The sequence below is a fragment of the Falco naumanni genome, chromosome 11 (genome assembly GCF_017639655.2).
Source record: "Falco naumanni isolate bFalNau1 chromosome 11, bFalNau1.pat, whole genome shotgun sequence".
Lineage (NCBI taxonomy): Eukaryota > Metazoa > Chordata > Aves > Falconiformes > Falconidae > Falco > Falco naumanni.
This window is the reverse complement of record NC_054064.1, coordinates 8763820-8779376: the sequence shown is the minus strand read 5'-3', so window position 1 is coordinate 8779376 and position 15557 is coordinate 8763820. Positions and strand designations below refer to the sequence as shown.

At 43.5% G+C, this 15557-nt stretch overlaps 1 protein-coding gene across 6 annotated transcripts in view; it reads right to left on the bottom strand.

Moving 5' to 3' along the window:
- Positions 1-13420, bottom strand: part of DNM3 (dynamin 3) — a 186084-nt gene extending 172664 nt beyond the window's left edge. For all 6 annotated transcript variants that reach the window (XM_040610499.1, XM_040610500.1, XM_040610496.1 and 3 more), the window contains exon 1: positions 13239-13420. In XM_040610499.1, the coding sequence (XP_040466433.1) occupies positions 13239-13384 (146 nt within the window). In that variant the 5' untranslated portion in view covers positions 13385-13420. The remainder of the gene's footprint in view (positions 1-13238) is intronic.
- Positions 13421-15557: the final 2137 nt, after the last annotated feature.

Genomic DNA, 15557 nt, shown 5'->3' with positions numbered 1-15557 from the left:
GTGTACAGATGCATACAGTGACAGCTGGGAGAAAAATGACATCAGAGTTGAAGCAGCTACAAAGAAATCCATCTAGAACAAAACACATGCCTGAAAATTTGTGCACAAGACACTGACACGGGAGATAAAAGACTGTCTTCTGTGGTGAGGGGAGCGAGCCTGTGAGCACCTGCGTGCACGACTGCAAGATCACTTAACAGTAACAAGGAAATCAGAATGAAACACATTGTGCAAGAATAAAGCTAAGAATGAAAGATAATGCTCCTTTAAAAGATATGCATCCTACATTAAGAATCAAATTACTTTTACATTGTTTATTCTCAGAGCCTTTTCAGCAAAAGGCACTCTGCTGACAACAGCTATACTAGCTCAGTGCTGTGACATGACAGTTCAGAGACCAGTTGCAAAGCCCGTCCAGTGTTGCCTAGCCAGTACTGAATGTATCACATACAAATAAGATGCACGCAGCCAGGTCTGCCAGAACATCACTTCAGTAACTCTTAAATCTTAGAATGCACTCATCTGTTAGAATACCATTAAATATTTCCAAAAGCAAAATATTTTCAAGGCCAAATAATTTTTAACCCTAAAAGCTATAAAGCTCATGTCTAACTGCATAACATAAACTGTACTGTCTTCACTCTCCAATACTGCCTCATTTCCAGTATCAGCAATCTGGACAAGTGTATCTACTGAAACATTTGTTTAATGTGTATAGGTAACAGATATTAGTTTGAATTGGACTTGCTAAACCCCAAGTCTCAAAAAACTGATATCACAGGATGGTGATGCAGGTTCTCAATGGCCATACCATTAGCAGTTCATAACAAGACTACAGGGTTCTGGTCTTTGCTACAGTACATAACTTTATTGTAAGAAAAAAAAAAAGAAATTAAAAGAAAGTTCACGTCTCTGTATGTTGTCTTTCCTTTATCATACACTCTTTGACTGATTTTCAGAAAGCAAACAAGCTGAAAAAGTAATTGGACAATCCATTAATGACAAGAGTCCCCTGGAAGAGAGATGAACACCCTTCCACATTTCAGAAAGGGCAGAAACCATAGTGAAATGCTGAAAAGCAAACTAGATGTGGGCTCCTTCAGTGAGGTTGTCTCATTATAATGCAGGGCTATACTTACAAAGAAAAGAACACATATCAAACAAAATATAAACATAATATTTCCAAAGGGATTTCCAGGTAGGGCAACAGTTTTCATTGAAGAGCTCTCTAGCACACTAGCACTATTTATTATGTTAAAAAAAAAAAAAAAAAAAAAAAAAAACAAAAAAAAACCCAAAACAGAAGAATCCTGAGTTTGTGTGAAGGATGATGATGCCTCACCACTTAAAATTTAATCATGGTTTCAAAACAGTAACTTAAATCTGCTATACTTTGCCAGTGTAGTACTGAGAAATATTCTGCACTTTCCTCAGTTACGCAGTCAGTATTACACAGGAGAAATGGTGATTAATTTACATTTATACCAATGTAATTAATTCATATAAAACATAAGAGGAATCCAAGAAATCAAATAATGGAGGAAAATGTCAATGATTACACAGTAACTGCATTAAAGAGCTAAGAACAAGTAAAACAGAGTGACAGAGTAATGAATTGTCAGAAAAATCAGAAGTCCCTGGAAAGAAAAAGACTCCCCATTTTTCACAAAGGATGGAAACCAGACAGGCTCAGCACAAGAGCCGTAATTCTCTCACAGAAGATCACAAACGGCTCACCTACATCTATTTCATTTTGCCAAACAACATTAGTAATGTTACTTATAAAAGTTTTTCCACTAACTCAAAGTTCATCCCAAAACCCTAACCTTCCCTCCAATGCAGAAAGACCACATTCCACGAGCAGCTGAAATGAACACCACTGCTGCCGTAGCATTCCACACAGCTCTCTATTCCCAAGGACTGCAACACAGCTCCAGTTGCAATAGGAAGCAATTATGCCCAAAGCCAACAGTTTTCCCAGGCCTTTTTCCAACACAGTGTTTATTGTTTTATACAACTCCAGTCTGGCACACTAGGAGCACTTGTGGCTCACGGTGGCTGCTGAATGGCCATATCTTGTGTGAAAGAACACACTGATTCACAGTGAACACTTACACATACCTATATAGCCAAGCATCTCCTGGCTCTGTGGCAAATAGTACTACAAAAGGCTTTCATTTTTCTGGCATTTATCATGTTTAGCCTCAAAGTGCTACAAAAAAAACCAAACCACGGAAAAGCATGGTCCAGTGCAAGCCTACAGGGGAGACACATTAATAATTTCTAACTTCTTTCCTCAGGTTCACTTTTTAAAACCCATAAGCCAAAACCAGTGAATTTATAACTAAAGAACACTTAATGCTGAAAGTATGCACACTCATTCTATCTCGCCTGCTCTTGCTTTGGTGCTCACCAACATCACAGAGGACTCAGCAGGAGATCCTTCACACATTTCTGTTTATTACAGAGCAAGGTAAGTCCAAGTGATGGGAAATGTACTTTGCATTTAAGCAGTGGCTTTCTTAGGAATTAAATTTGGAACATTGGGCGAAGTACTTTCTGAGAACAGGCTTGTCATCACTGACACTAGACATGACTATTTATTTTTCCTTAAGTGGCTTCAGAAGCACAACTCCTCTACCCTCCAAATGACAGTACAAAGATAACCCCGGGACACATTTTCAAGAAATCTCAAAAGCTTTAAGGCACTACCTCTGTTGTGCTTTGATGTTCTCAACCATGTACCTTTTTTTTTTTTTCCAGTAATATAGTAGTATACATCACTTTCTACATCACACTGATATTTGTCTCTATATATTGTTCCTCATTAGCTCAAAGTACAGAGACCAATTCTTATTATCAGTCACCACTTGATCCCTCACCTCCTTGCATTAGTTACGGAAGAGTGTTTTTTGTTTTGCCACAATGTCTGCCAATCAAGAGCGTCTCCCACAGCTTTGTTCAACGGCTGCAAAATCTCAGCCTAACATAAGGGGGCTTACATGAAGGTGAACAAAATAATTAATCCTCTTTACTGAAGGCCAATGGTACCTATCTTGATTAGGCCTACGAGGCAAGATAAATGCATTAAGAGGCTGTGGACTTCTTAGTGGTCTGAGATTTATTGGCTACTGAAGTTCAACACCAGTTTTGCCAAGTTTTTTTTTGTAAACCACACAGCATAGATGCTGGCATCCTTATCACAACACTTTAGGGTCTAGTTTGAGTTCTCTAATGAAGTTTGGTCTCAGTTTGCAGTAACTATTCTTTCAAGGTAAATCTTCCCTCAACTGAGAGATCATTTTAATTAACCAGCTGAATCAAGATGTAGTCCAATATCCAGGAGCAGGAACTACACATTACAGCCCATGCAGTTTGGCCATGTCTTTAGGAGTGAGAAACTGAGTATCTGGACATCCTAGGGTTGTTAACTATCTCCTCCTTTCAAGCAGGGTGGATAAATTTCACATCTTCGAGAAGCCATTTTTCAACCCAGAGATGTCCTTGATCACCACTGCTTAACTACTGGAACTGAATAGCCAAAGCAGGAACATCCCAATTATCTTATCCATCACTTTCAAGTAAGCACACAAGTTGAATCAATAATAATAATAAAAAAAATAATATTCTTGAAACTCTTGCACAGCACTACAACCTAGCTGCCTAAAAGGTCTCTTTGTGTCTCTCCTCCCTCACCCTTTTATGGAGTTGAGACCAACTATACATAAAACCAGAGGAGAACGGTACAAAACAATCCACCCAAGCAGATCTAACCATGGAAATACGATGAGCATTGACTCTAAAGGTGAGAAACAAGGTATTTTTGAAAAGCCCTTGAAGAACTTCAAATAAGATGGCAAGGGATTTCAGTCACGCTAGCTGGGCACTTCCCTGCCAGCTAAGTTCAGTGACAATGCTTTGGCACCATTAAGGCAAGAAAGCAAAGTATGAGATTTCTCCTTCATGTAGAAGGTTGGAGACAGAGCAGGCTTAGAAGTCACTGTCTTTATACTTCTCTCATATATGGAAGATGCTTTCTTTAAGTAGCAGCAGCATTTCTACTCAATAAGCAACCAGAAATCATTACATCTCCCCCATTAAAGTAAACTATATAGGGCTATGAGAAAATCAGTGCCAAAAATTACTCTAGTCCCAGTGGTGAAGTCTGATAAAGTCTGTTAAAGACAACTGGAGTCAACAGAATCTCCGAAGTAAGGGACACACATGTAAGAAGGCACAGACCATTATTAGTACCCCACATCTAACATCATATTTTGATAGCAGTGACAGTATCTCCCATTGCATTCCTGCACAGAAAAAAGGAAGCCTGTTCACTGAAGCAAGGAAAGAAAATGCACTTCCTAGTATTAAAAAAAATAAAAATCTCTTAGGTGATAAAAACTTTTAAAGTCTCAATAATGTTTATAGGACTGAAAACTTGCCATACACAGCTATGAAAACTTGCCAGGCAAAAACATAAAAGTGGTAAGATGAACACTGCTCTGTTTGCAGTGATTATGCTCAGGCTGTAGGCTTGCGGTATTAACAGATCGGGAAGTTGCCAATGTGCAGTCTCGTCGGCAAGCCACTGTATGCATGATGCATCTGTCCTCCCTGGCAGGCATCCAAAACTTTGCTGCATCATCCTAATTCCATTTGTGAAAATGCCCTTTTTCCTCTTTCTCTTTTAAGATTGTACAAAAGCTTCTGCTATTTCCTGCCCAATGGTGCTCTCCATCAATTCCAAGCAGGGGTTGGGAGGGGGAGCACCACAAAACACAAAAAAACCCCCAACAATTCTCAGAATTTTTGTGTCGAAAAGAATAAAGCAGACTTTGCAGGACAACTGTATTCTCCTTAATCAGATACATTTGCCTTTAGGAAAGGACTAATTTGCATAGGATGTTGGTGCATAAAAGCCCATCCATTCTCAGGATGAATACTAATGCATCAAGATTTTGTATCTCAATACAAGAAATAAACAACAAAATTTCTTCACTCACTTTAAATTATTGTCAGTACTCTAAATAGAAGTTGGGGCTTTTTAATCACATCTGCCAAATACTATTAACAATGTTTCTTTAGAAAAGATTTGAGTAAAACATTTTCCTCCATAATATAATCAGATATAAACAGAAAAAAAAATATAATCTGATTGCAAGGATCAGAAAGAAAACAACATGTCCCCAACACTGCAGGCATAACAGCTAACTACTATACAATTAGTTGCATATAGCAAATAATTCACCTATGAAGATTCTGTCATGACAAAAATTTTAGATATTGCAAATTTCAGTGCTGCCATCAAACACACAGACAAAATAAGCTCCTGCCCTTCCTCCCAAATCACACTGTCTTGAACTCATATCCATCTACACAGACTACTTAGTGGTACAGCATACAACCACCTACGTCACGTCCAAGTTAAGTCCAAAAAACTTCGCCTCAACAGAAGCATTGTGAAAATACATTTACCTCTTTTGTGGCGAACAAGGTGTCAAACTGTACGATCACCTTTCTTGGTACAATATAAGCCATTTCACATTATTTTGCAGAGCTAGAATGTAACTGGATACAATTCTTCTACTCCCTCCAGAATGCATACACAATGGGAACTGCAGTATAAACACAGCCTGAATTTATAGACAGAAAGACAATTACAGAAGGAAGGGAGAAGGGGGATGTTTCCAAACCAAGTGATTCAAGTCTCTCAAACAACTTCTCGTCTCTAGCCATTTCATCCTTTTTTACCTGGCCATTTATCCTGCTTTGAGCCTGCAGCATGTGCAAACAAATATATTGTCCATGCCAATGTAAAGTCTGTGTAGCCAAATACTGAAATTCGGTATCAGCCACAATCTCCCATCTCTTTGCTCACCAGAAACTGAATTATTACCACAAGAAAAAATGATACTAAAAGTCTGACCAAAACAGTGTTTGATGATGATGCTTCCCCGAACACTAACAAAGTCATAATGCTGGAGGTCTCAGTCCAGACTCCTAAGGCTTTCCAGCCTATTTCCCAGATCTGACATTGGGAATCTTCTGTCAACATTTATCTAGCACCTGAACAAACTAACAGGTGAGCATGCAAGGGCATAACACTGCCTCTGATGGATTATGCTAAAATTTCTTCAGCAGCTTCCAGCTTGGCTGCCAAACAGATCTGGAACATAGCCCATTTCATCCACTGTCATGCAGCAGAGGCTAGAGCAGTCCTACAGTTGCTCTCACGCTTGCCACACAGAGCCCTGCCCATTCTCTGCAAGCGAGTTATACACAGACCATATATATATAGCACCCTCTATAGCTAAGCACCACTGAATAAATACGTGTGCATTCTTAGGCATCTGCACTGTACATAGTAAACAAAGTACCAAGTGCTTAAGGTTAATCTAGCTTCGATTGTATCATCTACAAGAGTGGAAACCTAGCTGTGTTACAGCAAATAGTAAATCTCCTGCATATGTGAAGGATGAAATCATGGTGATTTTGCACAGGAACCAGGATGCAGATATACCATGCCAGGTAATGAATTAAAAGCATAACTTCCACACACAAATTATAAAAGCTGACATTATCACTAGACATTTCAGCTGAAAACCTCTCTTATCTACAGCTAGAGTCTCCTTTGCATCCCAGAGGCTATCACAGACAACAGTACTTGGCAGTACATCAAAGCCCAGCATGCAGTTAAATGGGATTTTGCTCCTCTCTAGTTCAATAATGCTGCCTTGTTCATCTCAATGCAACTTGCCGAAGAAAAAGATGCAAGGTCACAGTTAAATAATGCTCATTTCCTGTTCTCAGCATATTTACACTACAGGCTTTACACTGCAGACACCCAGCATTAAAAGGATTCCCAGTAACTCACTACACATCAGCATAGCAAACAAGGTGAGTTCACAGGCTTCTGTTTACTAGGCCACCTTATTTTGAAACGCACTGTTTTAAAAAACAGAAAAATAGAAAAAAAAGAAAAGAAAAAAGCAAAAATGGCTTCTGTCCCTTTATGCTTGCAATCTAGGCAGACGTTGTTTAATAAACCCATGAATACATAAAGGAGTATAATCAATTTGCTCACTGATTAACTGATGGATACCACAAACACTCTCTCAACAACTAAGAAGTTAGAGGCACAAGCTAAACACCAGCAAGGGTCCCTTTTTGGGAAGAAGCAGCATTGTTACATCTCAGCTGTTGAAAGCAGAATACAATACTCAGTTTTGGTGCCATATATATATCTAAAGCAGCCATTACACAAAGCAGAGAAATGCATAACAAGTTTTACACTACAATCACAGTTATCACACATTGATTTTAAGATTATATGCTAACCTCTTCCTTTAGAAACAGAAGCAACTTAAAAATAAAGGAATAAAAATCTAAATTCTACATACAGTTAAGGCAGAGTAAAGAATCGAGGCATATACATGTGGATACAGATGCAGGTAAGTTTGAGGTCATACAGTAAATCGGTGGCAGAAAAGACAACAGTGTCCATACTTCTACTTCACAGCTGTAATCCATAGCAGCATCACTCCCTATGTTTACAGGTGAATGTCCAAACAATCATATTATTAACATCTGTTTATCTGAACTGGAAAGCCTTGTTTGCCATTTCATCTACAGAGAAAATAACATAAGCTTGAAACATTAGCAGGAGCAATGCCCATCAAGAAACAGCAAGACAACAAAGGTGCTTGTTATTTGTTGATTTCAACACTACAAAACCCTGGGTACAGGCTCGTCCCTGAGGGCAGCAAGTATGGGGATTTATAACGTTATATAACAGCTTGCAGAGTCAGACAATCTGTTGAATTTTTAGAATTTTCAGAACCGTCTCTGTATTAAGAATCAGGAAAACTTAGTTAAGAAGTGAATACCTATGGTCTGAAAGAAAAAGAAAAAAAACCCACACAAACCTCTCACTAGATGATGATTCACCTTTAAAAACGGTCAGAGATGTGCAGTCACCTTCAGTACCTTGATGGACTGAACTTCCAGTAGCAACTGCCACTGAATTTGTAGCACTGATTCCTCCTAAGGAGCTCAAGACCAGACTGGGATTTTTGAGGGTCACTTTTTGCAGGGCTTTGAGGTTTTTCTTAAGTTTAGGTCTCAGACTTCAAATACTAAACTTGTGTTCACTAAACTACTACAATGACCTAACTGTACATAGTATGCCAAAGTTATACCAAGACCCAATGCATATGTATTCTCGCTGGTACTCTTTACAAAAGTGTTAAAGTGTTACTTATTGATTTAGCATATCTGTAAACTGCTTGATACATTGAACTTAAATGCCAGAATACAGGTCAGGGCTCACAATACTATGCCTCATTACAGAGCAAAGCTTTTCTTAAAACAGAAGAAATCTTTCAGTTGGTAAAATTTAAATACCAGAAATAAGAGACACGGATCCTCAAAGCAGTTTTAGAGGAAAACTTTTACTTTAGTTTGGGTGAGGGTAGGGAATAACCAGCATATTTCTTTACGTTTCTGGTTTTAATTACACATTTGCTTTAGTTTGCATATATCAATTCTCAAGAAAATAAACTTAAAATCCACAATAGAGTTACATTTAAGGGCAGAACTAGGCCATCTATATCCCACCTAAATGGCCACGTTTGTTCTGCAGCCTCTAAACGTAAGAATATATTTGGGGAAGAAATGTAAAGGAGATACTGTCTCATCTGCTTCTGCTGCTATTCAATGGAATACATAGAAACAATTCTTGCTTTCAGTGTACCAGAATATTTTGATAACTAGACTAATACACTCAATACAGCTGTACAATGGCTTAATTAGTCAGGAAAAGGAGTGGCTGATTCTCATTTCCAGAAGATCCTTAAGATTAAAAAAGGAATACAAAGCGCCACATTTCAGTTTGGATCTCCAGCTGCTTAGCTTTTTCATGCCTGTTTCACAAAAGGAGAGAATCTGTAAAAAAGTTTTTCTGCTGATGACTAGTAACTAAAAGAATAAAATTTCTGCACCAATTTTAACTGTATCTCCCTCAGGAAGCACATAACCTAGGTACATGTCTACTTTCTTTGGAGAAATTCTCTGTTTCAACAGCCAGATTTAAAGTCCTTTCTCTTCCCCTAATGACTCAATGCAGTCTTTTCACAACCGCCATCTCAAGCAAAAAAGAATGAGCTGAGTGCACAAGGAATTGTAATTTTGGGGGGTGGGGGGGTGGAGAGAAAAGAAAAAATAGTACATGTGTCATAATAAATAGCTATACAACATGCATCAGCCGTAAGATTATCAAAAGCGTCTCAGATGAAAAAGCTGTATTACAAAACCAGACCTCAGGCTCTTAAAACGAAAGTGCTTGTTTGATGATGACTGACAGGCTTATGAACAAGAGTACACGTCTCTTATAAAACAATTATTTGGCCACATGCAGTTTATAGTATATTAAGCTGGGAAGAAAGAGCTTTCAGCTTTGAAATCTAATTATTAATTTCTAGCTATTTGTAAGAATAAGGTTCTGATTCAAATCTGCAGAAAGAGGCCCTGACAAGGTAGGTTGCCATCTGTGCCTTTAGTTATCTTAAAGGCCCATTTGGACATATGAAATAAGAGAAAATGCTTTCTCTCCAAATACAGTTTGCAAGGATTGCTTCCTGCCATTAGTTTTAACTAACCCTATTATTATCAAATGCAAGATGTTTAAAAAGCACAAACAACGTATAAGGTCATGGTCCTGTACTCAACTGTAGCGAAGGACTAAGACCAGGCGAAGTGCCTGTCCCCCACTGGCAATCTGTTCGTATTAGATGTTTGACTCCCCTTGGCACTTTTCAGTCTCTCTCCCACCAAACTCTACCAGAAGACTGCACTAGATTCTTTGCTTCAAACACCAGGTCAGTACTTTAAGGGCACATTTACTCTTGTGGCAAAGAGAATCAGGCAGGAAGAACATTTGCTCTTCAGTCAATACCATTTCCTCAAACAAGTGCCACGAATTCCCGTTAGGAACACATGAAGGTCTAACCCATAAATGGAAATTACTGTTGTCCTCAGGTGCTCTCTGGAATCTCTGTTCCCATCTAAATATAACCAGAATCCTGAGAGGAAACCCTTCAAACACAGACCTTGATGACCAAAAGCAGCAGTCTTCTTACACACAGAGGAGCAGTAAGCGAAGAGCAAACTCTCCAAATACCTTAGCAGGTGCTAACCCAAATAGTAACAGTAACAGCTACATTGAGAGATTTGACACTGCCCAAACTCCAGCCTTGGGAGCCAGCCTACAAGGACGTAAGTATTTCTGGACGTCACAAATTCCTGGAGCAAGCAAACACGCAGAATCAATCCTCATGCAACACCAGCTCTAACGCAGATGAAACATGCAATCTAATCCCAATGTACTCACTGACTGATGTGAGTAACTAAGGATGCTGTGTGCACCTAAACAAGCTATCCTGGGGACAGCAATGGATGCGTGTCACTCAGCAGTTTCAGAAATCACAGGACTTGGATCCCACTTCCAGAACCATCTGCCAGCCCACGGAACTATGCCAGAGCCAGATTCCTCACAACCCTTCTGAAAAACTATGGCAAAGCATAAACTAAATGGTGGGTAACGCAGTATAGCCCAGCATGTTTCCTGGTTGGTTAGGCTCTGTAAGGAAGCTCCTACTCTGATACCACCCACAAGCTAGAAAATAGATTTCCTCTGTCCAAGTGGGGAAAAAAAAGTCATCCTTGCACAACCAAAGACCCCATGGAGGACTGAAACAGGCACAAAGGTCTAGTGGCTACAGGCAGCAGAGAACAGCAGTTTAATCCTAGAGTTAACCTTACTAACCTCATTAGAACTCCACTTAACAAATACTCAGGTTGTCAACCAACAGCTGGCTTGTAGCAAGTCCCTGCCCTCCACGTGGAGGATAGCATGCTTCCTCTTACCAATTACAGCTACTCCTGAGGAGATCTTGAAGGCCTCTCTGAAGGTCGAGAGTTCAAAATCTACTGATGATAATGACTCATGTGGTAAAAAACAACAGAAACAAAAACACAACAACAAAAAACAAACCACAAGAAAAACCAAACCAAAAAATGTGAGAATTAATGCTCAAACTTCCGAGCAATGCTAGGACTGTTATATTTTGATGTGAGTTTCAAAGCTGTGCTACTATTAGTTAACGTTCACCCTGTTAATCACACATTATGCAATGTGCCTCTAACAAAAAGAAATGAGTGCAACACATGTCTACAATGAGACATGCTACCTGTATATGCCATATTAAGACAGATGTGGATGCAATAAAGTTCTTTTTGCACACAGCAGCTTCATTATCCCATAAAACCAGGAATGTCCTATGGCTCACTAAAAAGAGCCACATCATTGTGTCTGCTGATCTGACAAGCAAAATGCTCTTCCAGTCCCATGGATGTTCATTAATCTGGTTCTGAGGGTTCACAATCAAGTTCTCACAGCTTAGCAAGTACACATCTGCTGGCCACACATACTCACTCGGTCTAGAGGAAAGGCATGAGTACAACATAGTTGCTTAAGTCTCATGGAATAGCTTCGAAGTAATGCATTTTAACGTCACATTTGCAACAGGCTCCGAGTTTGCAAGTCAGGAGGTACTACAACTCTGCCAGTGGTGTATCTCAAGAAGTTACTGCATAAAACAATGATGTGGAGCTCCGAGACCAGGTTGAAAGAATTCAAATTACAGAACCGATGCGACAAAGACACCCTGCTGCCTCGTAGCCATTTGTAAGCTCTTCTCCAAAGAGACTCTCTTGCAGCACCCGCAGGCTGCATGGTGAAGAACTACGTGGATGAAGAAAGTCATCGCCCTTAGCTTTTCTTCATAAGTCTTCCTAGAAAAGTCCACATCTCACTTGTGCAGCAGGTTCCAGCCTCTTGTCCAAATGGGCCAGATTAGCACAAATGGCTCATCTTCACATTTTGCTCTAGCCAGGCACATCTAGGCGGCAGGAGAGGGATCGTGCTGCGCTGAACGGAACAGCTCCGCCTGCAGATCAGATAGGGCCAGCCCGTCTAGCAGAGGAGCGATAAGCATCTGGGAGCAGTAACCTCTTCCACCAGCACAGATGGATCCAGAGAACACCACCAGCTCACAGCCCACCGCAGTCAGTCCCGAGCCCAGGTGGATGCCACTCCAGACAAGGCTTTGCCACAGGGACCAAAACAGCTTTACCGACAAGAAAAGATGAAGATTTCTTTCCTCCTCAGCACTCATGCTTTGCACAGCTTCATAGACACACCGATTAAAAGGTTACAATAATGCTTTTAAAAGACTCATTTAAAGAAAACTGTAGCAATTTGATGGCCAATAGTGATTTCTGAGGATCTCACTTGCACTTTCTAAACCTGAGAGATCGGCAGTACTGTCAACATCGGCAGTTAGCTACAGTCTTCAAGCAGAAAAGAGGAAGAACTGACATTTCACACAGTAAGAATAAAGTCTGAAGTGGCGATAAGGAACAACAGTATTTTAACACTGCGTATCAAGAGCTATCGCAGACTGACACACAGCCAGGCTGTGGCAAGACACAGCATGTAATATTACCTTTAACGAAGACCTCCATGTGCGAAAGTTTCCCTGACGGCTGACACACAACAGCACTTTTGTTCCTATGCACGGGCTAAGGACTGCAGCTCCGCTCTGAAACCACCGCCTCCCGCCAGCAGCCCTCACGCTCTCTGCGGCAAAGGCAACAGGAACTTCATGAAACAGCACGTGAAGTTCACATTTACCTCAGGAGATCCCCAAGGACCCAGCCTGCCCGCTCAAAGCACCACAGGAAGGCGTCCCCTTCCTCCTGGCAGGAATTTTTAGAGATGCTAGCACCCACCCGCGCATTAGGACGGCTCGAAGCCCCAGCGGCGATGTGAAACCCCCTGAACCGGCGAGCCCCCGGCGCAGTCAGGATTTGGGCCTTTCAGCCCCTTTTTCCCCTCAGACAAGGGGTGACCCCCCAGCCCGGGCACAACGGGGGGGCGGCGGGCTCCCCGCAGCGCACACAGCAAGGGCGCTGCCGCCGTGCCAGGGCCCGCCTCGCCCCCCCCGGGGGCCGCACAGCCGGGTGTCCCCCCCCCCCGGCCATCCCCGCTGGCAACCGGCCTCCCCCCGCCGCCACGGGGGCGCGCGCGGCGGCCGTTGGAGCTGGGGAGGGGGGGGAGAGCCCGCCGGCGGGAGCGGCGCGCGGGGCGCTGACGGGGCGCCGTGCCCGCCGCCGCTCACCTGGAGACGCAGTTCTCCAGCACGGAGCTCTTGCCGGCGCTCTGCCCGCCCACCACCGCGATCTGCGGCAGGTCGAGCAGGCAGCTCTGCCCCAGCGCCGCGAAGGCGTCCTGCAGCCGGTTGACGAGCGGGATGAGCCCCTCCATCCCGCCGCCGCTCCGCCGCTCGCCGCCGCCGCTGACAGGTAACGGCAGCGCACTGCGCATGCGGCCACCCCCCGGCTGGGGGCGGGGCTCCGCGCAGAGGCCACGCCCCCCTGTTCGGCCACGCCCCCACCCCCGGTGCGGGACCGCAGGGCAAAGCCCGCGGCGGGGCTGGGGGTCCTCGCTGCACATGGTGGCGGCGGCCCCATCCGCGGTCCGGCACCGAGCAACAGCTTGCAGGGAGCAGCCGGCTGGGCCCCTTGGGCCCAGGTCCACACATCAGCTCACAAGGCCACCACACTGCCCCTCTCCTCCGGGAGCCCCGACCCCAGCCGGCTGCCCCATCCTGCTAGAGGAAGGGTCCACAGCACCCCCTGTGAGCCCCGGGTGCAGGGCCGTGCTTGGCTGTGCCACCCTCCGGCACCCAGCCGAGGTTTGCCTGTGCTCTTCCACTAAGCTCTGGCACCAAACCGGGAACACGGCCAAACCGGGAGCACATGCAGGAGCTGGGTCCCGCTTGCCGGCATGGGACCTGGCAGGCAGCTGGCTTCAGCGCTTCCCAATCTGCCGAGCAGGGTATTTTGGAGCAATCCCAGCGGCTTAATTCCTCCCGCCTCCCACCCACGATGGGAACAGGAGCAGTGGGAACCACGATCCATCCCTGCAGCACATGAGGGGCCCTGGCAAACGGCACCGACGCTCCGTCGCGAGTGGGAGCGCTGCCAGGCGCAGACACGCGTTCGCCGGAACCGTGTCGGGGCAAGCCGGAGAAGCCGGGTCTGGCAGGGCTGGTGGCAGGTGGGTGGTTCAGGAACAGGCTGGGAAGCGACAACAAGGTCCGAGCTACATCATTGCGGTGAGCTCAATTAAAAATGCATACCGAGGCTGAGCTAAAAGCACAGGCGAACAACAGAGATGAGATTTATCTGTGATTACTGGCAGCAGTCACAACACAATATCTAAAACAGAGGCTTTGGAGTCCTGCAGTGATAAAAGTTATCCTCTGTGTTACAGCAGGCACTGGCCTCGCTCAGCATGAAAAGCAAAACAAAAGGGAACTGCAAACATCCCACGGGCTGACAGATACTAACAATCTGGAGGATTATCAAAACTTCTTGGCCAGAGCTCTCAATAAGTGCAAAAAATTACTCTCTACAACAGCCTGACTGCTAACCCTGGAAACAAACGAACAGTTTGCTCTCACTCTGGCTAAAAAGTTTTTAATTGGCACAACACAGAGACAGCTTCTCCAGCAGCGGTTTTGCCACAGCGGTTAGATCACCTCCCCAGCACCACAGCCTCTGGGAAAAGCCTTCCGATCATTTCTGTCTAGATGGGGCCCAGGGGTTATTGACATAATTATGCCAATTAGCAGCATGATTGGTTTTTTTCTCCACTCCTGAGCGAGCAGGCTATGCCAGGAGGCACTGGAGTAGCTGTCTGGCCTTCCTCCAGTTCATGGGTTCTGCAGAGGCTGGAAGTTGGGAAGAACAGTATCGTGTTCTGGCCAAATCGGGCCTGTCTGAGTGTCGGAGCACTTTGTGCTGCCTCAGTAAAATAATTAAGATCAGTAGAAGAGCAGCCTGGCAATAGGATCGCATCTCCACAAGAGACAAATGAAGATTAAAAAAGACACGATGCCTAGGAAGCAAGGCTATGCGCATCCTCAGGGAGATGATAACACAGGGAACTGGCTTTTCCATTAGGTCTTTAAATTACGTTTGCTTCCACAATTAAAAAAAATTAAATAAGAAAATGTCTATGATTAGGAAAAGTTTGAGATATTCCCCCACGTCTGGGAAGATTCCAAACCAAACTTTTTTTATCTGCTGAAGCAGAGTTAAAGCTGCAAAGTGACCACACTCACCCTGTGACTCCATCACTTACAAAAATCACTTTCCCTGCCCCCCTCCCTGAAAAAAGCCACAAGCTGCCAAGTATAGATTTCCCACCTCCTAGAAAAATCACGAAAATTTTCATTATGCATGCCTGTGTTATCACAAGGGTGCTCATTTTTCCAACTTCAAGAGAGCAGTGAAGAAGAGAGGAAGGGCACTGAGCTTCAGGTCTCTGCTTTTTCTGACTTCTCCAGGCAGCTTGTTCCAACCCCCAGCACAGACCCCAGCCTGCCTTTCTGAATTTGTTGAGATTCAGAGCAGCTAAATTAAAGGAAACA